The sequence below is a fragment of the Branchiostoma floridae genome, chromosome 18, assembly GCF_000003815.2.
Source record: "Branchiostoma floridae strain S238N-H82 chromosome 18, Bfl_VNyyK, whole genome shotgun sequence".
In the NCBI taxonomy this organism is placed as follows: Eukaryota; Metazoa; Chordata; class Leptocardii; order Amphioxiformes; family Branchiostomatidae; genus Branchiostoma; species Branchiostoma floridae.
In genome coordinates, this window is record NC_049996.1 from 18373038 (window position 1) to 18396410 (window position 23373).

The following is a 23373-nucleotide window of genomic DNA, read 5'->3' on the forward strand; positions in this document are numbered from 1 at the left end:
TCATGAGATCATTAGTGATGTTCTCAATAGATCATGATGAGTTTAAATGAACCAGTTTACACGTCATTCAGCCCAGGAATGACAGAGATGAATCCCTTTGAAGATATGCAAGGAGAAGAAGATAAAATGCGACAACAACAATATTTCACTCCATGATATTTTGGAGTTAAATAATAAATTATCATTTCAAAAAGAATGTATAGAACAATTTTGTGTTGGATTCAAATTTGAGTTTGCGATCTGTATCTACATTCATCTACATTGTGGTAACCCCCAAATAGCTCCGTGTGGGGCGTCGTAGGGGGGGTGGGGGGTTGGGTGGCGGAGCTGAGGCTCTGGTGTACCGTGCCAGGCAGGGCATTCCACTCGGGAATTGTGCGTGGAAAAAAAGAGTGTTTGTAAATGTCGGTGCGTACGAATATGGGTTGATATTTGAAGTCGTGACTACCCCGGGTGCGCCCTTGGGCAGGCTTGAGAATATTACTGGCGTCTATATTAATATTATTATTGACTACTTTATAGAAAAAGGTGAGGCGGGCGTTCCTTCTCCTTTCGGAGAGAGGGCTCAATAATTCCTGTAGAACCTAAGCACAAACAAATAAATAAACAAACAAACCGCAGTACTTACCGGATGCATGTTAATGAGCCATCCCACGCACTCCGTGGGTTCCTTGTAACAGTCGAACCCGAAGCGAGAATCCATCTCTGTACTCTGGATGGAACGCTCCAGTCGCTTGTCTGACTCATCGCCCCTGGCAACGGGAACACGATAAATTGTGTTATCATGTGACATACAAGCAGGGTTCTAGCTAGTGCATTACTTTGTGACCACTACGCTAAAATAAGGGCAACTACGCTAATTTCTAGTGCAGTAGCGCTTTGCTATCATTTGCTTGTTCAACAATGACTAATCAATGTCCTAACAATGAAAAATGATGACACACCACTCAAAATTGACCAAAAAGTCCTTCAAATTACATGTGATGTTAACAAAGTGGCAACTATTAACTCTACATTTTCAAAATCTCACCGTGGGAGGGCCAAGACCCCCCTTCAACACCTGATTGGTCGTTTTGCCACCATGCCATTCCCACTAAGCTAAAATGAAATCCTGGCTAGAACCCTGACAAGTACTTTGACAGAACATATCGTATAAGGTCATGTTTGCGTATACAAAGATGATATCTTGTTTACAGTTTTCCAAATGCATTCTCAAAATGCTCTGTCACGAAGATGTCACGTGCAACGGACAGAATTCTGATATGCCATTGGCCCATCCAACAGCAACTGTGACAAGACAACAAGTTCTGTACATGTACAGGGATTAAAAGGTGTCCAGTTATTGTTGACAGTTGACTTCGCCAATGAAAATTGATTATGCCAAACATCTAGCATCTAAGTCCTCCAGTATAGATTCTCTGAGCCACAAAATATATGGTTCGATACAGTTTTAATAGTATTCTGCACCAGTCTTTCTTTTACACAAGTCGGACAACAATCTGTTCTGGTACAATGTACTTAAGTGTTTCTCCTAGTCACATAAGAATAAGACGAACGGAGCCAGTTATTTCAAGGAGCTTTTATCAGTTATTTCGATAGTTTTTATTTTGATGAGCGCGCCCCCCTCCCCACCTATCGTACAACAACACTACCTAAAATAGAAATCAGACGATTTTGTTAATTTTTTTCCCTCACCTGGAATAACTGGACCCTCCATCCTTCTCAGCGACATATCTGCCGCTGTTTTGCAGCACCATTTTGAGGTAAATTCGACGACGCTGCAAAGAATCTGATATGAACTACACTGGCGACGAAAATCTTTTCATTTTTGGCGCGAAATGGTCTTAGACGAACAGTCTATTGGAACAAGAGGGTTGAACGAAGTATACACTTCCAATGTGTAGAAAGTTTATCACAGATTTGAAGATATTAATTCCTTTTAAGTGTATATTCCAATTTTATTCTTCATAAATATTATAGCATAATGTCAATAACGAAGCTTACTTCACATTTATAAAGAAATGCAATACTTTAACCCCTCGTACTGTAATGGACCTTTCCTAATGGAATCTCGCCAACTCGCGCGAGATAAGCATCACAACGTAACTTAGAAATACACTGCAGTTTGATGAAATACCGCTAGATGACAGTAGTGCACTGTGTCAGAATTTTTCCGGCAAGTACCTTCCGACGGACGAGGAGTGGATTGCAGGACTAGCGAACGAAGCGGGTACGGGTTGAGTGAAATACATGTATGAACCTCCAATACCATTAAATCAACCATTCTCCAATCAACCTTGTACTAACATTTTAATTTTACTTAAAAGTAAAATGTAGTCAACCCTCAGTAAGACAATCGGAGCCACATAGTCCGATTAGAACTTTTATTCAATCTGTCACAGCTTTAAGTACAGAGCGATTTCGTTAGTGTGGTTAGCCGCAGGTAACAGTTGTAGAGCTAGTCTTTTGCATGTAGTCCTATACATAAGCTTATTGTTGTATGAGCTAATGTATAAGACCACATGTAAAAGACTAGCCCTACAACTGTCACCTGTGCCTACAGTGTGGCTTCCTCAGTGGTTATTTCAGGCTCGAATGAGCACAGTGTAAATCTTTAGTGTGAAACAACCGCCACATTTTTGTGAAGACTCATAACAAAGACGCTTAACTTAATATGAATAAACGACCAGCAGTTCTGGCACTGTGTTTCTAGTTTACTACAGCGAACGAAAACAACGAAGTTTCTTCATTGAACAGGAAACTCTTTAGGAGCAGGTAATAATTTGAAACCAGGAGCTTTTTACTTCCTAGAATGTCCATTTACATTTGAAGAACTTCTGGCTGCTTGCGAAAAGATCTGTAAACTTTCTCTCTGCGTGACAACTGATTCGTTACTACCATTGTACAGTCCTGCTTCATTATGTTACATTACAAATACATAACACATAAAAACAGGGTAAAATATGTAGCCTGAGAACCATCCTCCCGTAGTGACCGCTGGCTCACTTTCGCGAACTGAGTAGTGAGCCAGCGGTCACTACGGAGGATGGTACTCAGGCTATGAAATGTGACCCATTGCTAAAAATCCAGGTTTTACTGCGGATGGCCGGAAGAGCCGCTGTACAGTGGTGTTGTCACTGTTGAGGGTTCCACCTGTCGTCTGTAGACGTCCTGTGAAAGACAAGCAGCATTAGCAGGGATGAGACATGGAATCATGTGTTTTGTACATGCATGTCAAATGTAGACTGTGCATTTAAACGGCTTCTACTGTATTCAGGGTTGGACAAGTCCACTAGCCCTATGGGCCGATCCTGTCGAACGCCATATCGAACAAATAGAACCCTCTATTCTATTTCGAACACCTCCGTCAAAAACTGCCACAGCGGGGGACAGAAATGGCAAGTTTTGACGGAGGTGTTCGAAATAGAACCTTGATCGAACAGGGGGCGGGGTTTTGGGAACGGTCCATTGTCCCGGGCAAGTGAAAGTGCCGATCAGGCAATTGCATGACCTATCCCACTTACCAGATCGGGCAAGTTAGATTTTTTTCCATTGCGTAAGATATTTGTATACTTGCTACTTTTCACATTCATGACATCAAGCAATGGTTAACATAGAAAAACAGAGCCAATAACAAGAATTCAAATCGATGGAAGTCAAAATACATAGAAGAATGTCATTGAAATTTCGGGCAAGTGAAAAGCTGATTCGGGCAAGTAAATTTTTTTATGTACTTGCCCGATCGTTGGACAAGTGAATTCTAGAAAACTTGTCCAGCCCTGGTATTACCTTCAGTATTGTATTAAGATCTTGGCCCGCATGGCGATCCACTCGTGCCAAGTCTTGGGGTGGATTTTGATGAATCGCGCCGTGATCATGGCGGGACCGCTGTAGTCCCGAAAGTAGCGGCGGACCGGCGTGTCCCGGTCAGAGTTCCCTCTGAAAACCTGCGGAAGGGTTTTCCAACGTTTTCTTATTGTTTTTTTCTCAGGCACTGTGGCCCATAAAGACGAACAATTTGACTGTACATTAAAAAAAAAACCAATAATCTAGTACTTAAAATCAAAAGACAGGATATGCACTGTATCTCGTGGTCTGTGTATGACGTAACATGAGTTCTTCCAGAACCTACTCGTAGAGACAACGTCCGAGTATGATAGAAGTTTTGTAATGTCGTTATCAGACGCCACACACATCTGTGCAGATAGCCAGCTGTTGCCGACACTCTCTTTTGATACAAACGCTAACGCTAGTTCACCTTTATCCGCCGGGGTAACCTATATCCGTTACATTTAGACACAGGGTATATTTTTAGGGATATCAAGCCGAAGGTGGGTGGTTTCAAATTGCAACAAAATGTTGCAGTTTAAAACTACCATCCGTCGACTTGATGTCCTTTAAACACATTTTTAAACATCGGATAAAGATTACCCCACTGATAAAGGTGAATCAGCGTCATCATCATCATCATCTACAGTGTTGTTCGTCCGTCAAGTCGACGAGGACCGACCTCATCTACAGTACTGCTTAGTCCACGTACAAGGTGGATTACTAGCAACTTGTTACTAGCAGCGTTAACAATTTGCTCACATCTCCATACTTGAATACATCTGAGGTGAAAAAAATCATGTTAAAAGCATTGTTATAAGAAATGTAGCGAACAACAATGCTTACAGTAATTTGGTTGTCCGCACCGGTGTAGAACCTCTCATCGCCATTTTGGACGCCGTATGAAATGACGTAGGATGTGACGTATTGGTTATGTGATCCAGGATACGGCCAATCATCAGCGTTGAAGTTCCTGCCCTTAGTGATGATGCCTATGACGTTTTTCACCTCGAACAGCTCCCTCATCAGCCACTCTGGCCGGCTGTACCCCTGTATGTCCGAATTGTACTGCGGATTGTGGTGACGCGTGCTCACCCAGGCGCCGGCTTGAGTGGCAGTCTCGCGAGAGTTGATATCGGCGCGATGAGCGGAGTGGTCTTGATCCCCGTGTCTCACGGCTGATGCTGACCAGGCAGAGAGAGACACTGAAACCAGATACGTTTGTTGAGCGACCGTGAGTTGTGTGAAACAAGAAGGGAGTAGAAACAGACAAAAACATGTATACAAATATCGTGACTCCCGGGATTGAAACCCGCGCCGATCCCGGTCCGCCAGACCACAAACCAAGCAACGCAAACCACTACGCTAAAAGGCTAAGCCGTTTGACATGGTCGATTTGGCGGTGCTTGAACCCCACTGTGTTCCAATACTAAAGGAATCTTCGTGCGGCTTGTTTCTGCACCGTTTCTAACCGCTCAAAGTATGGAATAATGATATGTAAATGTGGGAATGTTGTGCAGTAGTGTCAATATTATACAGAATACCTCACAGGGCTTTAGCCAGCTCGATTTTTCCGTCAGCCAATTACAATCGTCACGAAAACCGCGAAAATCAATTAGAAGGACCGTGAAAAACGGGTTTTAATGAGATTATCGTTGCCTTCATCCAGAAGACTACTAAGGCTACCTTTTTGTGTGTGAGAATGAGTGAGTGCATGTGTGTGTGTTCGTGTACGCGCGCGCGCGCGTGTATGTGTGTGTGTGCGTGAGTGTGTGTGTTCGTGTGTGTGTGTACGTGTGCCTGAGTGTGTTTGTGTGTGACTGTGTGTGTGTGTGTGTGTGTGTGTGCGTGCGTGCGTGTGCGTGCGCGTGCGTGCGTGTGTGCGAGTGTGAAACTAAAACCCAACGTGGACCACAGCAAGTAAGTTTTATGGATGATATCCTCTACAGACTCAAAATTTAATGCGCACGGGTAAAAAAAAACAAGGTGGTCATTAAAAACAAGATGCCCGCATTTTCGAACGTGGAGACTATAGACTTATACTTGAAGACTTGAAGCAATGAAAAATGGAGTAACAACCAACAAGGCTTTTATGTCTGTATTCAATAATACACTGATGCCAACATGAAAATCATTCAACAGAATAAGATGAGAATTTATATGACAAAGATTACTAACAATACCAGGGCACGTCCGTCAATACATGTATATGTCTGTTTCTGCAAACCGGTAGCTTTGTTTAATTCATACACTCACAATCTACCGAAAAATGGGCATTCAACACAATACTTTGAGTTGTGTATACATGTATATGAAAAGAATTAAATACAAAAACTCACATTATCAAATGAAAAAGAAAAGAACATAATTCTAAGCAATGGCGATCATTGATAACACTCGAGAAAAGTTGTTGGGCCTGAATTCACTAGCACTGACTAAAGCAATCATATAGCTGAACAGTAGCTCCCCCCTGCCCAACATATATTGCATACCAGTCCGCCACTACGTATTAATTCTACGTTGCTGCCTTTATTAGACATTGTCTAGATAACCATGATAGTATAACGTAGGTAAATAGAAAGTTGATTGGCGTAGAATGATCCTCAGATGCCACCATAAAACCAAAGACAACAGCATTACTATGTGTAAGACGTTTTGCGATAGGGCAGACGATATTAAAGTTGACGATATATTTTCACATTTTCATAAATTGACTATCATTGAAGAGTAACAAGATTTCTTGTGGTTGCTTTTTCAAACCAATGTACGATGTACAATCAGTTGATTCCAATTTTGAGAGGGTCGCTTCACGAATTCCAACACGGGTTTATTGCCGGCCGTTCTACTACAACTCAACTAGTAGAAACCTACCATCAAATAGGATCCATACTCGACAAGGGGGGGCAGGTAGATATGGTATTTTTGGACTTCGCGAAAGCGTTCGATTCCGTTTCCCACACTTTGCTAATCCACAAACTGCAGATGTTTGGCTTCGGTGGTAACCTCCTGGCGTGGTTTACCTCCTACCTAACCGATCGCCGTCAGCGTGTGGTAGTGGAAGGTTGCCAGTCCAAATGGCTCCCGGTGACATCTGGTGTTCCACAGGGCTCCATTCTTGGGCCCTTTCTCTTCCTTCTGTTTATCAATGACTTACCTTGTGCAGCAACTCAATCTACTGTAGCACTCTTCGCTGACGACTCTAAATGTTTTAGGGAAGTCAGCAAGCTAAATGACTGTGTTAAGCTGCAAAATGACATCACTGCTATGTACAACTGGAGTCTTAGTTGGAAGATGTCTTTCCATCCTTCCAAGTGTAAACTTATCCGTTTAACTCGCTCTAAGAGTCCTATTGTGTACTCTTATCACATGTCTGGTACTACAATAACATCTGTAGACAGTATGCCTGACCTTGGGGTCATTGTCCAGTCGGACCTTCAGTGGAGCAGTCACATCTTAAAGATGGTAGCCAGGGCCAATTCTATGACTGGTTTCATCAAAAGAACAATCGGGTTCAACTCTAGCACTGATGTACGCAAGGCACTGTATATTACATTGGTTAGAAGCATCTTAGAATACTGCTCACCTTTGTGGTCCCCTCAGTCCCGCAAACTCATGTCCCTTGTAGAAGGGGTGCAACGACGGGCGACTAAATTCATTCTAGGAGCCCACTCGAACACCCTGACCTACAAGGAACGTCTTTCCACCCTTGGTCTGTTGCCTCTTACGCACGTGTGCGACGTCATGGTGTTTATCAAGTCAAAACCTATTGTTCACAAGTATGTATCCTTCCCTTCCAGACCCTCTAGATATCTCAGATCTCACATGCTCACCCCCATTAGAGTAAGGACATCAGCCTTCAGCTCTTCTTACATACCTAGGCTGGTCACCATCTGGAATCAGCTGAGTCCTGTCCTCCGTAATATTGGGGTTCAAGCCACTGAAAAGTCTAACATCTTGACATTCAAGCGATCGCTTGTGAGAGCCACGTTTGGGAGATTTGACACCCAGTTCAATATCGACGTCCCCTGCTCTTGGTCCACATCTTGTGGGTGTGCCTCATGCACTGCTTTAAGGCCACATTAGTATTATAATTAGCTTTTTACTCTGTACATAATGATATTTGATAATTTTGTATATACATGTAATCAATACTGTGTATAATTGTTACCGAATTGTATATTCATGTCTACTGACTTTTGATGTCTAATGTTTATTGTTTGATTTGGTTTTGTATTGTTTTCTATTGTCATTTCAGGTTTGGGAGGACAACTTGTAAAGGTGTTGATACACCTGTTTTGTCCTCCCTTCCACTTGTTTTTGCATGTGGTGAATTCAAATAAAGAAATAAAGAAATAAAGAAACCAGGCAAAGATCAATGCGCGTGCTGATGTCATCCATGACATGAACACTTACTTGTTACAGTCTCGCTCATCTTCTGAAAACGCTGTTCCAACGCGGCGTTTCGGCTTTGCTCGTTGTCCAGGTCGCGCTTCAAGGCGTCAACAGTGGTGGACAGTTGGCGTATGTGGTTTTGGTAGCTCTTCAAGGCGTCTACAGTGGTTGACATGTCGTCTTGGTCGCTCTTCAAGGCGTCAACAGTGGTGGACATATCGTCTTGGTCGCTCTTCAAGGCGTCAACAGTGGTGGACATGTCGTCTTGGTCGCTCTTCAAGGCGTCAACAGTGGTGGACATGTCGTCTTGGTCGCTCTTCAAGGCGTCAACAGTGGTAGACAGTTGTCGCATGCCGTCTTGATCGCGCTTCAAGGCGTCAACAGTGGTGGACAGTTGGCGTATGTCGCCTTGGTCGCGCTTCAAAGTGGTGGACATGCGGTCTTGGTTGCTCTTCAATGCGTCAACAGTGGTGGACATGTCGTCTTGGGCGCACTTCAAGGTGTAAAACGTGTTGGACAGTTGGCACGTGTCGTCTTGCTCGTGGCACTTGATGGCAAAATCGGTGGACATGTCGTCTTGGTCGCACTTGATGGCGTCAAAATTGGTAGACATGTTTTTGTAACTCTTGAAGGCTTCGAAAGTGGTGGATGTGTTTCGGTCGCGCTTCAAGGCATCAAAAGTGGTGGCCAATTGAGATATTTCCTATAAACGTACGCAAGAAAACCAAACGTAAGAAAAATATGAGACATACAGCGGCAATTGACAAACAGAATGAGAGCTACTCAAACATCATGACCATAGCATGTCCAGAACCTGAGATATCAAAACCGGGAGATTCGCTGCAGTACCGTAAGAAACCGCTAAAGGGCCCCATCATTTCCAGGTCTAATCAAGACCTACATACAAACGATACATCATGTATGTCAATGCAATCGACCTAGCTGGCCTTCGAGAGTTATCGAGCTTTCTGGCACTTCCACGGCCCTCCCACCCCTGCGACAAAACGGTAGCGCATGCCCGTACTCAAACAACAGGAGCTAATTGACTCATTTGCATCAACCTTGCCTTGCCTTGCCTCACTTTGAGTGTCCCATTGGACTAGCCAAAAAGTTGCCAAAAGGCGTGGTATAAAACAATTCAATTCAACTGGTTTTCCTAGGTATCACTGACGACAGGTAGTGGATCGTCTGACCCGTTTATAAGTTTCCAAACACACACACACACACACACACACACACACACACACAATTAGTACTATAGTGACTGGACAACAGGCAATCGAGTCAGTTTACCTGTCTATTGATGATGATCGTCAGAGGAACGAGCGCCATAGTCATCAGGCTTAGCAGAACGGCAATGCCGGCGGCCAGAAAGCTGCGGTGAGAGCGGATGAAGCTACAGAGAGCTCGCACACGGCGGCCACTTGTTCGACCCGGATAGGTGCAGTCTGTGGAAAAAGAGGATCGGCTCAGGTTAGAATCACGATTACGTCAACGTGCTGACTCAACTGGTGAATAATGCATACAGAATACAACACGGTGTATTCCGTATCTTCTGTGGGCCGACCGCGGGCTGGATCGCCCAAAAAAGGCCAAAGGCCCGAGGGTGATGCGGAATACGCCGTGGTGTGTTTTTCTTGGTATCGCCTGAGGCCGGACCGCGGGCTGGGTCGCCCGAAGGCCCGAGGGTGATCCGACCCGCGGGAGGGCTGGGACCGAGGGTGATGCGGACTACACCGTGTAGTTATTGTTCATATCATGCCATCCCCACCTGAGAAAACACATGCATGTTTCAATGCGAAATGAAAAGGTGAGAACATTGGCTGCCCTCGAGCAAAAAATGTAGCAACATCAATTCCAGCGTCCGAATCCAGTATTCGAATTACCGGCCGCGGCGCACTCCGCGCGCTCGAAGTGCGTTCGAATTATTCCAAAGAAGCCCATATGATAACAGTAGAACCCCATGTACATGTGATAACCCAAATTATCACCCGATCCGAAACACCAGTATTGGACGTTATAATATGGAACTTTACAGGATATCTGAAATGTCCATTATGAGATCGGAGATGAACATCACTTAACGATAAACGCACAAAGCTGTTCACGCCTGGTCTAAAGAATTTGATACTTTACGTTCGATAGATAAATTCAACTACATTATGGGAAAAGGATAACCCTTATAGTATACGAATATTCGTATACAGTAAGGGTTATCCTTTTCCCATTATATATCAAAGAATGTTTATACCTTAGAATCAATGGTGTAAAGAACACGCTAGACTCAACATGTTGACTTATTCACATCTATAGATATTCATATATAATTATAGGCAATGAATTTGTATACACTAATGTCTGTTTATGTACCATATGTGTACTGTATGTAGTTGTAATAATAGACCTTACGAAAGTCGCTGTACTTATGTTGTGTCATTAAAGATTTCACACTAAATTTCGTTCTCTTATTGCACAAACACCCTTACAATACTGACAAAACAAGTTAGAACTGTGTCGTGGCCTACCTTCAGACTTGCACTCCTCGGTTTCCTTGTACGTGTGTGAAGACGTTTCTTCTTCTTCTTGTATGTCGTCAGAAGCGCCGTTGCCATAGCCGCACCCGCTTGAACTCACCCCTTGTAAAGAAGGCGGCAGATCTTCATCCCTGATCATATAATACACTCTCTCCGCTTCTTTGTACGTGTGTGAAGACGTTTCTTGCTCTTCAGAAGCGCCGTTGCCATGGCGGCCACGCCCGCGGGAACCACCCTGATGGACAGGATGGGGTTGGGACGGCGGCCCGCTGGTGGCACTCCCCGGCTGGGGTAGCCCCTGATGCCGCCCAGACCCACGCAAAGACGGCGGTAGATCTTCATCCTTGATTGTATAATACACCCTCTCCGCTTCTTTGTACGTGTGTGAAGACGGAGCGCCGTTGCCATGGCGGCCACGCCCTCGTGAACCACCCTGGCGGACCGGAGGCCGGGGTTGCACCGGCGGCCCGGGGTTTTGTCCGCTGGCAGGCCCGGAGAGTGGAGACCGGACCGGCTTTGGTTGCTCCCGCATTTGGATCGTACTGTGCAGACAGCCGTCGCGCCTGAGTTTATAACTGCCAAAATACATGAATATATATAGCAAATATACTTCTGACACGAGTACGGCCACGTTTGCCCTCTCTTGGGGGGCTGACCAAACAAAGTCCTTGGGGTGTCGTGAGATCAGATTTTTTCGTCTTCTGTAAGTGGCAGACTAATCTATGCGTATAACTGCGAAAAGTACATGAATACCTAGCATATTACTAGTACTACTGACACGAGTGCGGCCACTTTTGCCCTTTCCCGGGACGGAGGACCAAACGAAATCCTTGGGATGTCGTGATATCAGATTTTGTTTTTCTGCAATTGGCAGACTAATCTATGTGTATAACTGCGAAAAGTGCATGAATATATAGCATTATAACTACTGACGCGAATAGGGCCACTTTTGCCCTTTTCTGGAGGGATGACCAAACGAAGTCCTTGGGGTGTCGTGACATTAGATTTTGTTTTTCTATAAGTGGTAGACTAATTTTCTGGGAACAGAGTTAGGCTGCGTGAGAGAGATATCAAAGACATCAAATAGAAACCTGTTGATGAAATTTAAAGAACAAGATTAGAATAAAGGATGAATTTTTATTAAAGGACTGTTTGTTGTAGCGTCCTTCATAGACTACACTCACTGCACTTGCGTCAGGCTTGCGTCACTGCGGGGTTCGTTCGATGCGTCACTGTTTTGTTATTTTTTTCCCGATTTTTAAAAATAATTTAGATATTTCTTAATATGTAAAAGTATGACTTAGAAGGCGACAAAATACACAAAAAGTAAGAAAATTCGTTCTTTATCTCTGAAATTCGTTGAGTATCTTTCGAACCTCGCAGTGACACAAGCGTGATGCAGTGAGCGAGCACCTTTTATGGAGAGGCCGCGGGGTTTTTTAATGGGGATGGGGATCTCTGGTTAGCTACTAGTATCGTTTAATTCACCTCGATGTATCATTGCAGCCAGTAGGTACCAACTTTTGAGTAATGAGGCTGTTTAGGTACTCGTGGCAACTCCCCGGAAACGGGACCTCAACGTTTATTTACTACGTTTTACTCCCTTCCGAAAGACGTATGCGATCCGGTACAACATGTCCGGAGCTGAGCTGAGTAGCCTGGGTACTAATCTCCAACCAGATCCACGGTACGTAATGTATAGTATCAAACTTCCCGTAGGATCTGGCTTCATTCGATTTCAATAAAGGCTATTAGCATCCAATTGTTGCCTAATCAAACTGTGCTTACTGTGTAGGTGTTAATTGCCCACCTTCCTGTTTGGTGTGGATCTCCTACAGGGATGTGCGCGGGTCAATGAACTTGTCCCAATGAAGATATAAATTGCTCGTAAAATCATTAGCACCTCGGATATTCGCGTAGCCGTTAATATAGCACAGGAAGGGGCAGAGACACCTTTATTCAATAGAAATGCTCCTCCCTGTTCGAGTGAAGGCAGATCTCCGGTGCCCGTTTGACTCCCTTAGCCGGCTACACTCCTTGGCCAGCTTTGATGCTATCTTATGGCACCGTAGGATCTGCTTGGAGATTACCTGGGTACCACCCGGGTAGTAGTTCGCTCCTATCATATCGGCTTGCTTCTGAACAGCAGAGAAGCAACTGTCTGTATATAGTGTTTGATAAGTGTCAGAGCGAGAAGTGTATCACTATCAATAAACGCCGGAGCGAACTACTTTCCGGATGGTAAACGTTACTCAGGCGAAGAGCTGGGCCGACGTCGACCTTGCCGGATCGAAACCAGGCCCACGGAGCATGGCCTTGGGTTCTCTATGCTGGGAAAGGGAGTTTTGTCTGGGGTGCGGCAAAACTATTTCTGCTGGGTGCGGCCAAATTCCCAGAGTTTCCCTGCATAGAGAACCTTAGCCTACGATTTATGTCTATTTGATGTTTCTTGATCTTTCCCGCCGCTCAGATCAATTTCTGTTCCCAGAAAATTAGTCTGACACTTGGCCATGGTTTTTCAGGACACGAGATATCACAACATACAGTTCCGCTGAAGTACCAAGGAAAGCTGCTAGGGGGCCCAAAATCTAATCATTTTCAGCCTTTGTTACACCCCAACAACACACCAAGTATGAAACCAATCCATTCAGCCGTTCTTGAATTATCTTGTTGACACACAGACAAACCCTAGTGAAAATGTAACTGCCATGAATATTTCATGGAGGTAACTATTCGCAGGGTACAGAGTGAAATATACATCCAGAGACTGGACCACGCAGCAACGCCCTCTAGCGGCTCTGGCAAACGTAGATCGCAGCAGGGCGCAGAACTTAGGAATCTCTTGGTGTGAACGTGAAATCTCATTAATTTCAGAAAGGACTTTGGGCCTTATTGCGCTCGCCAAGGTTATGTTTTTTATGTGTGTGCGTGTGTCTGTGTGTGCGCGCGCGCGCGCGCGTGTGTGTGTGTGTGTGTGTGTGAAACATTATCGTTCAACGTCATATATAATCGTTATGTTACGTTAAACCTTTTGTAAGAATTATTTATTTATTATTTTATCGAAATTGCTTACAATACCATACAAGGCAAAACCCAGGTAGCTTAGCTGATATTGGGTGCCAACACATACATATAACGTTAACGTTACATTTCTCATAGATTAACACATAATTACCTCAAATGACAAATGTACAAAAACATTGCTTAAAAGTCTCAAGTCACAAGTATTTTCATTACACCGGCCCAAATATGAGTCAGCCACAAAACTCTCATTCATCACATGACTGTTTTTCCCCAGACTGTTTCACACGTCCGTTAGCTTCCCCTTTCCAGACACACTCTTTCAAACCTTGCCTCTGCTGACAACGAGGGTAACACTATCGTTTATTTGACGAAAACCCTACACGCTTTCTCTCCATTCAAAACAACGAGACCAAAAAGAAAACAAGCAAAACCGCTGCGGTACACTCACGTCAGTGTTCCGTAGTGCCAGTTCTGAACAAACATACACGACAAAAGCCAAACAAACGCAACAAAAGCGCACGTGGAGCGAGGTTGTACGATTCAAACCACTTGTTGAAATTCATAGAACAGAGGCAAAGTGCTGATTGCCAACCCCCGCACTGCGAATATCGATTGAAAATTAATTGAGGGGGTGGGGTTTTTTAAACAGCATAATTTTATTCCTTACACTCGTAATCTGTGCATCATATTTATCTATTCAAATCATTAGATCAGAGACAAGAAATATGCTGAATTGATAAAATGGGTCGACGTAAGTTTGATGATTATTCTGACGATAAATCACAGATTGACAGAATTATTCAACAAGTGGTTAAGTTCTTGTCAAAGTTGGCTGTTAGAAATTGATTGTTTATGGAATTGCAACGAATGAAGCATAAAGTTATGCAAGGTGGCAGAAGTTGGTGAAAAATGTGGCCAAGAGAAAGTGTTGGGATTTGGTGAATTTGGCATGAAGTGGGCGTGGCCTGATTTGCATAATGAGACTTCCTGTCCCGAAGTCAAACAGTCGAGCACAACATGGCGGGACGGTGGAAGTAGCGGCGCATTTCTGTCCGTTTGGGAGCCAGATTTCGGTCAGTTTTGGGAAGATGGAGAGCTGCAGCTCGGATCAGAGTGTCCCTGAGAGTGACAGCGGGTCGTGGGCGAGGTTTTGGCAGCAGGACGGCCTGTCTTTCGTCGGGCAAGGTGGGTAGAAGTTACCGCCGGGGTCCGGGAGAAGTTACGGTAAAGGGGCCTCCGGCTGGGGGGAAGTGTCGTCTGAAATATCGTCAGCCTTCGTGCTGTTTGAAATCGTGTTTAGGACGCAAATATGGGGACTTTTGGGGAATATTTCTGTCAGAATTTACAGTCAACATAATAGTCTTGATGATTTTGTCGTCTGAGACCCCGTCCGAGTTGAAAATGTCTTAGAACAATCCCAAGAAAATTTGCCCCTTGGTCAAAAGTTGGCCTAATCCAATCGGGTCGGTAACGTAAGGGAGGAAGACAAAATCATATCATCCTGTTTAAAATCATGTGTAACACGCAAATGAGGTAACGTTTTGGGAAGGTTCGGTCAGAATTTAACAGTTAATATCATCATATCTTCGACTTTGTCTTCTTAGACCCCGTCGAAAGCTGAAAACGTCTTGAAATTTCCCAAGAAATGCCCAAGACGTTGACCGTAAGAGCTCAGAGTCAGACTCAGAGCATGAGCTTCAGCACGTAGGACAGCAGACTGGGTCCAAAACAAACTTTCTCGATTATATCTCCATTTATGTAGTTTGGAATCGGTTTGAAGTTGTAAAAAGATCAATATGACATATGACAACAGAGAAAAGTTTCTGAGATTAAACCCGGAATTATCTTTCAATATATTTTTTTTAATGAAATAAATTAAATGCCCTTTGTCCTGACAATGACATAATTTACTATGGGACTAGGCGACTAGCTGATAATATTGAGTGGTAGAATTCGGAATTTTTGTCCTACCAGTTTTGTTTACCTCGGTTTGTTTCTTTGTTAGTTAATTGGTTTGTTTATTTGTGAAGAGGATAGCTAAGATATTTATGAATGAAATTTAAGAAATTTTGTGGGTTTGAATCCAGACATAATTCAAAGGATTTCAATCATTATGATCAATTTCATCATTGATTAGCTAACATATTATGTATGTTAGGTTTGTGTTGTAGGAGTGCTATATACTGTAAATGTACTTAGTTTGGTGATGGTTGTGTTTTGTTGTAAGACAGCCAATCTTGAGTTTTGGCAGTTTTTAATTTCATGGTTGAAACATCTCAGTACTGTAATAATTATGTTTGAAATGCTGTTTTGTCTTTGGTGTCATGAATCCATAGTGGTCGCAATAACAACAAAACCACTGTAAATAACCACTGTAAATTTTTACAGTAGTGAAGGCAAAAATGGGAGGCAATATGCAAGAGTGAAAATGTTAAGGTTTCATTTTATCTTTTATTCTTCTCCCGTGTTAGACGATAAACTGCATTGTTAGTTTGAGTGATACTTTGGAACTTGACACATTTATTTTATAAGGTTACATTTTATAGAATGCTCAATAGGACCAAGGTACATATTTGTTTTATATTATAGTTTATATTTGCAAGGATGATATCAAGGCAAAGGAAAGTACTATATACTTTCTGGACCACTTTGCCTCTGTCCAAATTGAATGCAGTCAAGTCTGTTTCAAAAGTTCAGGGTAGGTCAGTTAGCCAAGTTTTTAAGGCTGATAGAACTGGGGTGGGTCAACAATTCAAAGAAAGGGAAGGGGTGAAAAATGATTTCATTGTTCAGGGCCATTTTGTTGAAGACAAAAATGTTTTATGAGGTCTTCAAAAAGTTTTGTTTGGAGAAAGAAAGTTTGATCCTGCATAGAAAAACTTGTCAAGGAATGGCAACCCAAACTTAAACTTGTGCACAGCTTGAAGTTGAAGCGAAGTGTGGCTTCACTAATGCCAACTGGACATCCCCCAAAGCAAGGCCAGCAGTATGTTTTGTCCCAGACTCCTTGACCTCTTGTCAGAGAAGCTCTTCTTTCCAGTCCCCTCTCTCCCCCAGAGGCCAGGGCGGACTCTGGATCCAATTTTCCAGTGGAAACTTGGGCCCCAACGCTATTTTCCTGCATGTCTGGTTTTCTTCTGTGCTGGGAAGTGGAATTCCAGACAGTGTAATGGATAAGGTGTCTGGAAGAGAGGCAGAAGTCAGCGTTTTTTCTCAGCCAACTTGGCCCAACAGATTTGCCATTTGGTCAGCTTGCCAGGTTTCTCCATACAGACTTGAACTGTTCTTTGTTTGCTTCACACATGGTGGTATCTGAACTGAAGTTCTGTATTCAAAAGTTCAGAACCTGTTAAGCATATCTGTATGTGCACTAGCTGAAATTATACATAGCATGTGTTATATGATAAAGTCTCATAAAATCACTATGATTTATAAAACAACTGCAGTTCAGATTCTTGAATTGTTTTCAGACCGATGATGAATGACAAAGTTGTCATTCTTTCATCTTAATTATCTTGAATATTGGATTACTACAACTGTTTATCATAGCATGTTATGAAATGAAGTGTATCATCAAATGACAGCATGTACAGTATGGTATACACAGTTTACTTTAGAGATTGACAAACTGTTTTTTTGGGGGCTTAGTTTTGTCTGTGTGTCGGTACAGTACTAGTAGTGTGTCAGACAAGGGGGCCAGCGAAGAGGAAACATAGAAAGGCATCCAAGGTCCCGTAATTGTCCAGAAAGCCTGTTCTGCATTCCTTGTGATAGCTTTAATCAGGTTGGTCCCTTCCTATCAGATGTCGTACTGGGTAACCAAATTTACAGGCAGTGCTGAGTAATTTCATTCCTGGACAGGGCTGAAAGGATGACCAGGGGAAGAAAGAGGAGCGAGGAACCAAACACCACGAAGTTTGAGTGGAAGAGACTGGAGCCAAACCCTGTCCTGTGACCCATATTTAACTAGATTAAGGCAGTTGGTGCTCAACAAAGGGTGCCGATTTTGGCTTGCTCGGTGCTTCAGTGTCGGCCAAAATTCCCAAACAGACACGTAATGCCAGACCTGTGTCTGTCTGAAACTTCTCCTGGGTGCCTTGTTGTTCAAGAGTTCAGGTAGTGCAATCAAATGTATGGGACTTGCCAGCCTTTTTAGCTGTCTCTGTTGCTTCCCAGGCCCCCCAAAAAGCAACCAGGGGAGCGTGCTAATGCTAAAAAAAGCTGACATATCCAGGCTAAATTGACCAAAAATGACAGTAAGTTTAAGAACTGGAAACCTGAATTCCCAACATAGCCAAACAATCTGCTCTAGTCTTTGACAGCAACGTGTTTAGCTTGACTAATGATAGTCCTTGTTACAGGCATGGTTACCTGTGGTACTTAATAACACCTGAAAACACCTGCAGCTGTTCTCTACCTAATTTACATGTAAATCTGCTCTTTTTTTGGACATGTTGGACCACAGAATTCTATTTTCAAAAGAGAATGAAATAGTGATTTTTGTGAAGCATGTACAGAATTATTCAATCAATGAATGAAATCATTATGACAAACTTCAAGTTTGTGCAATTTATTCAAACCTTGTAGATTGGACATTTTTCAAAGCCTTTCATTATTTACTTGGGGTGAAATTCACTACAACTTCGTAGAAGAGGTTTTCCCTGCTGCTGTCCAAAAGGACTGCCTCAGCATGAGGAAGTTTTATGTTGCATGTAACATACCTCCTGGGGGTAAGAGTTGTTATGTGGTTTGGATTTGTCCAGTTTTAAGAGTTGAGTAGTCCCCATACAACCCCCATTGGTGAATAAACCCAGGTGTGTACTGCGTCATGCCTTGTTTGGCAGCTACACAAGCAAACAACAACAACACACACTTGTGCTCAACTCTTGACCCATCTTAAGTAATTTCATGGTAAATTTGTGTGCCCCAGCAAGAAAAATAATCAAACACTCATCAATCAAGCTCCCAAATCCCCCTGACAAGCCAAAGTATTTTAATGGGGTCAAAGTCAGAAAGTTGCTGTGCCCTGTTGACATCTCATGAAAAAGGGCATTTCCACAATGTTTGTAAATATGTACACCGAAATTTGACGTGAGTCATGACTTTGCTAGAGAACAAGTGTGTAATCTCCAAGCAGATATTAAGGGGAAGGATTGTAATGTTTTCAACATCCTTCCTATTTTTCTGACAGCTGTTTTTTGTCAGTTGAAAATTGTTACAAATTTCTCTTCCATTATTGCCATGCCTTTGTTGCTATGCCATTTTTACAAATTGTCCAACTGTCTCAGGTTCTTGAGTTCTTGAGCCCTGTCTATGCTGATTCAATTGGGTACTAAATTTTTTAGGTAAAAATATGCTTAAGTTAAAGACTATGGCAATTTTTAAGCTGGACAACCTTTTGACAACCAACAAATACAACGGAAGCTTTTTGGCTTTGTGACAGAGCTTAACAGTTAAACTCTTTGTTATTTGTTTGACTAATGCAGTCTTAATTGCAAGGAAATTCAATGAGCTAGTACACATTTTAAACTTAGTTCTGACAGACATTATTCAAGGTCGCTTTCAAGACTGTTAGCTTTCCAACTTTGCCAAGTGCCAACTCAGCAGTAGCATTGTCTGGGAAGTTCGTTACTGTGGAGCATTTGTGGCTTGGCATGCCAAACTGTGGACAGGGCAGACAAGGGGAGGAACTTGATTTCACACACCTTTAGCCATGGTACTGTCTGATTAAAACTGGCATTCCCAGCTGTACATGCAATAAATCTTGTACCAGGAAGATTCACTCAAACTGTTCATAGTGAATGTCCAAAGAGTAGAGCACTTCTACAAGTAGTAGATCAAGCCAGCTATGAGCTTTTGGCTCCAGTTTGGGCCCCTTTTCAGTTATTTATTGCACTATATACTATGGCCGAAGAAACTCTACTCTTCTCTACTCTACTCTTCTCTATAGACTATACACTAAGAAATAATCGTCAACTTAATCAAGTTGTTAGGAATGTCCTGGAATCTTGTGCAGAAAGTTCCGCTACCTCCCAAAGAATCCGTAGGAAGTTTTAAAGGGCGCAATGCATGATCCTTTCACAGAGTGCCGCAAATTGTTACCACCGTACTTCCACTTCCAAGAAACAAACCTAGGACTTGAGAGAAAAGAAAGGTGATTGTCTTGTGTAGTGTGGAGTGGAAAGTTTCAAGCATTCTTGGTCAGGCCCTGCAAAACCCTTGGGTGTTGGAAGTGGTGTTCTTGGGAGCAATGGCCCTACAAATCAGAGGGTCCAGAGCGCCCAAGAGACAGCTGTGGAAGCCTGGATTGTCTGGGGGAAGGTAGGACCAGACAGCTAAGCATCAGGCAAAGTGCTGAGGAAAAACACATGGTCAAGAGCTAAATTAATCAGAGAAAAGGTCTGGAAATAAAATACCCCTGCAGTTCCAAAGAAAGTTGCTAGGTGGTCCAAACTTATGTCACTTCTTATAGAGCACTTGCGCTATCTACCATACCAAAGTGATGAACGTAGCATGTCCAGAACACACAAAAGAGGGTCTGCATGCTCTTGTCGGTAAGGCGTAGGCAGCCTATTTTTATTTCCCATAACTCGTAGGGAAAACCGTCTTATCTACGTAATTCGTAGCGAGGCGACCAAATTTAGAGTAATTGCCTTCCTAGATTTAGCGTAATACGTAGTGGGTTCTTCTGAATTCAGCGTAAATCGTTGTCGGAACTCCCCATGCAGACCCTAAAAAAAGAAACGTAGTCCTTTCAATAAATTGAACATCCCAGACACCTTCCTGGCATTTTCCCTGGAAGATGTCAAGGGGCTGTGTTGCCTAGCAACCCATCTTGACCTACTCTCTCCCAGATAAGAGGGAGATAAAACTGGTCAGGTCTGGTTCTGCTTGTTTGCCTTGGTAGGGTAAACTAGCAAACTTTGGTGTGCAGGGAATTACTCTAGGAATTACTGTAAATTCTTGTATTTTTGCAGGGATTTTATAATGCTGACGTAGTTGTAGAAGGGGCAAAGGTGTTTTCTCACCTAGCAATTGTTTTAACAATTTGTAGTTTGTAATTCTGTGGTGCAGTACATGTCATTGCATTGTAAATGCATGTCTGGTGTCAAAATTCACGAAATGAATACTGGGATTATTTGAAAATTTGCTTATTGTAAGCCTGGTATTGTAAAAGTTTCAAAGAGTATTGAGCCCTTCTGTAATATTATGTCTTCCAACAATAGTGCTCAAGAAGATCACTTAAAATTAATGCTGTAACTTGTCAGCTGTCAATCACGAATCAGTCAGTCAGTCCCATAGCTTTTTAATCTGTAGAGTAATACAGAAGTCTTACTGCTTGTGTCAATGGGAAAATGTGGTCACATTTGTGCATAAATAAAGGTACCTACTTGTATGTTGTACAGACTTTAGAAGCAGACAGGCTAAACAAGGGTGGATTTCAGGGGAAGGGGCAATGTCCTCAAGAAATATTTGTATCCCCCAGGGTATGAGCATGTCCTCTTTATTTGGTTGGAATGTCTGTTATGATGCCCCTGAGGCATGTATTTTTCACAGGTAGGAGGAACATGTTTGGACATGTTTATTTACTTGTTTGAAATGTTTTAGCAAGTAAATAACAACAATAACACTACTTTTTGAGGTGTTTGTGTCCAAAATACATGCAACGTAATAAATATGTACTCATCAAAAAACAATAGTTTTGTTGAGAATGCCAAATTATCAAGAATTTTAATTATAAAAAAAAAAGAGGGAAATACTGTGGTAACTACATGTGTTTAAGAAATTATGTGTGAACTTGAAAATGTACAAGTGAAAGTTTACATTTTTCCAATGGATTAAAAGTGAAAGCACATGGTTTAATGGAATGAGTTAGGGGAAGCTTTAGTCTTATTACCTTTGTATCTCAAGGTTACGCTATACAGCATTATCTGGTAATGCTCTTTTATTCAGCCCAATTTCACAGACCCCCCTCTTGGAAAATTACTTTAAGTGAGCTAAACCATTTAGTCCATTAGAGGAGGTACAAACTCATTTAGTCACTACTACAAAAAAATCCACCTGTGAGAATTATCTCTGTTGCTCCTGCTCCATTTTTCTTCACGTACAACAAAAAGAAAAGTTTCTGACAGAAAACTACAACAGCTCTAAAGTCTAAAGCCTTTCTTTGGGGTGGCTTAACGCCATACCAAAAACTGTTTGCTTGTGTAACAGTATAATGAGTGCACTACGGCTTACCAGCACTCACTTGCAAACTGTTGGGATATAGCTATTGTACTTTGCCCACTTATGGGATAAACTGCATGCCTTTATACGTACAGCGTAATCAGCCATTTTGAGGCCCCACAACACGTAGGCATAACGCTCAAGTTTGATATATACCATAATAACTTAAGTGTGTTCTATGTTTAACATAATTGGTGCCCAATTTTAGTTTAAACTTAAAGTGAAGCCATGCTGTTAAATTAGACATAGTACGTAGCCACTACTATAAATGCAGAAATTTTCGCGGTGGATGTAAGTTCGCGTTTTTCGCGTTGCAAATTTACCGCAAACTTAAAACCACCGCAAATATTTTTCCATGGCAGTAAGACACGACAGGGCATGGTGCTACCGCGAACTTAAAACCATCGCGAACAGTCCTTTTGCCGCTATCGCGAAATTAAATCCCCGCAAACTTAAATGCATTTACGGTACTTTTCATGATATAGTGTACACTACAGCATTGACAGTACCCATCCATACAAGCCCCCATTTGCAGCTCCACCTTCTGTCCACCTATCTCTCATCCTCCTTTGACAGGTCCATTGAAATGGGACAATACATGTAAGACAATACATAAAGACAGGCTTAGATGTTGCTATTGTTTTGACTGATGTTTCTGTGTGTATTTGACAGCCATTAACAAATGTAAACATGATTAATCATCTGCACTTTAAAGTTTAAGCAAGTGTTACAATACAACGATCTACAATGTGTATTACAGTAATTATTTCTTAGCATGCAACAACAAGTAACCACAGTAGTATTGCCATTTTATTGTCTGATTTGATTTGATTTATTCAGCTATTTTATTGCTATACAATATCAGAGTACAAAATGGGCAGAAAAAAAATTGTGATTTTATAGATCATTTTGCATGATCATTATGCACGATATTGAAGTTTTTGTGCCAGCTTGTACAAAGTTTGTCCTCTGTTGCATGAAAGCTTTTATTCAGACAATAATTGTCTCCCAAAGCATTGACAACGCTGAAAGTCTTTACTCTGAAAATAAAAATGTTGACCGCCTTGTCAGATCCATGCACACAAATCCTAAAGTACCCCCTGCTAAGTGGATTTCTCAAGTGTTATAATAACGTTCAGCCCTCTTTGCATTGTGATGGGAGGTTTGGCCAGCTGGGGGGATGACAACTTGTGGCCGCAATTTACATTGGCCACAGGGTACGAAACTGGTGCGATGGCTTAGTTATAGGGGGTAGGATCAGTGTTTGCCATACATACAGCAGGTTAGGGATTCAAACTGTTCTTGAAAACTGCTACCAGTGCTAGAAACTGCTTTCTCTGCTTAGCACCCAGAACTATGGAGAAAGAGT

The 23373-nt window shown here is 42.5% G+C and overlaps 3 protein-coding genes across 5 annotated transcripts in view; 1 reads left to right on the forward strand and 2 right to left on the reverse strand.

Moving 5' to 3' along the window:
* LOC118405649 (DNA polymerase epsilon catalytic subunit A-like) overlaps window positions 1-1861 on the reverse strand; it is a 57123-nt gene extending 55262 nt beyond the window's left edge. The window contains exons 1-2 of the mRNA XM_035805221.1: window positions 1696-1861; window positions 629-752 (exon numbers count right to left, since the gene is read on the reverse strand). Coding sequence (XP_035661114.1) covers window positions 629-752; window positions 1696-1757 — 186 coding nt within the window. The 5' untranslated portion in view covers window positions 1758-1861. The remainder of the gene's footprint in view (window positions 1-628; window positions 753-1695) is intronic.
* Window positions 1862-2506: 645 nt separating this feature from the next.
* Window positions 2507-8440, reverse strand: LOC118405255 (discoidin, CUB and LCCL domain-containing protein 1-like). Its single transcript, XM_035804653.1, has 4 exons — window positions 8242-8440; window positions 4675-5033; window positions 3790-3947; window positions 2507-3171 (listed from the first exon to the last, which is right to left on the reverse strand). Exons 1-3 carry the CDS (start codon window positions 8435-8437, stop codon window positions 3792-3794), a joined length of 711 nt encoding a protein of 236 aa, XP_035660546.1. The 5' UTR covers window positions 8438-8440; the 3' UTR covers window positions 2507-3171; window positions 3790-3791.
* Window positions 8441-14746: 6306 nt separating this feature from the next.
* The window catches only part of LOC118405678 (shootin-1-like), a 44366-nt gene continuing 35739 nt past the window's right edge, over window positions 14747-23373 (forward strand). For all 3 annotated transcript variants that reach the window (XM_035805283.1, XM_035805284.1, XM_035805285.1), the window contains exon 1: window positions 14747-14963. In XM_035805283.1, coding sequence (XP_035661176.1) covers window positions 14756-14963 — 208 coding nt within the window. In that variant the 5' untranslated portion in view covers window positions 14747-14755. The remainder of the gene's footprint in view (window positions 14964-23373) is intronic.

Excerpts from the sequence above, each read along its gene's own strand:
- LOC118405255 (XM_035804653.1), bottom strand. The coding sequence starts at position 8,437 with ATGTCCACCACTGTTGACGCCTTGAAGAGCGACCAAGACGACATGTCA. Across the intron at positions 5,034-8,241 it reads GATGAGCGAGACTGTAACAA|TGTCTCTCTCTGCCTGGTCA; the intron begins GTAAGTGTTCAT and ends ATCTGGTTTCAG. Across the intron at positions 3,948-4,674 it reads GTGCGGACAACCAAATTACT|GTTTTCAGAGGGAACTCTGA; the intron begins GTAAGCATTGTT and ends ACCCTTCCGCAG.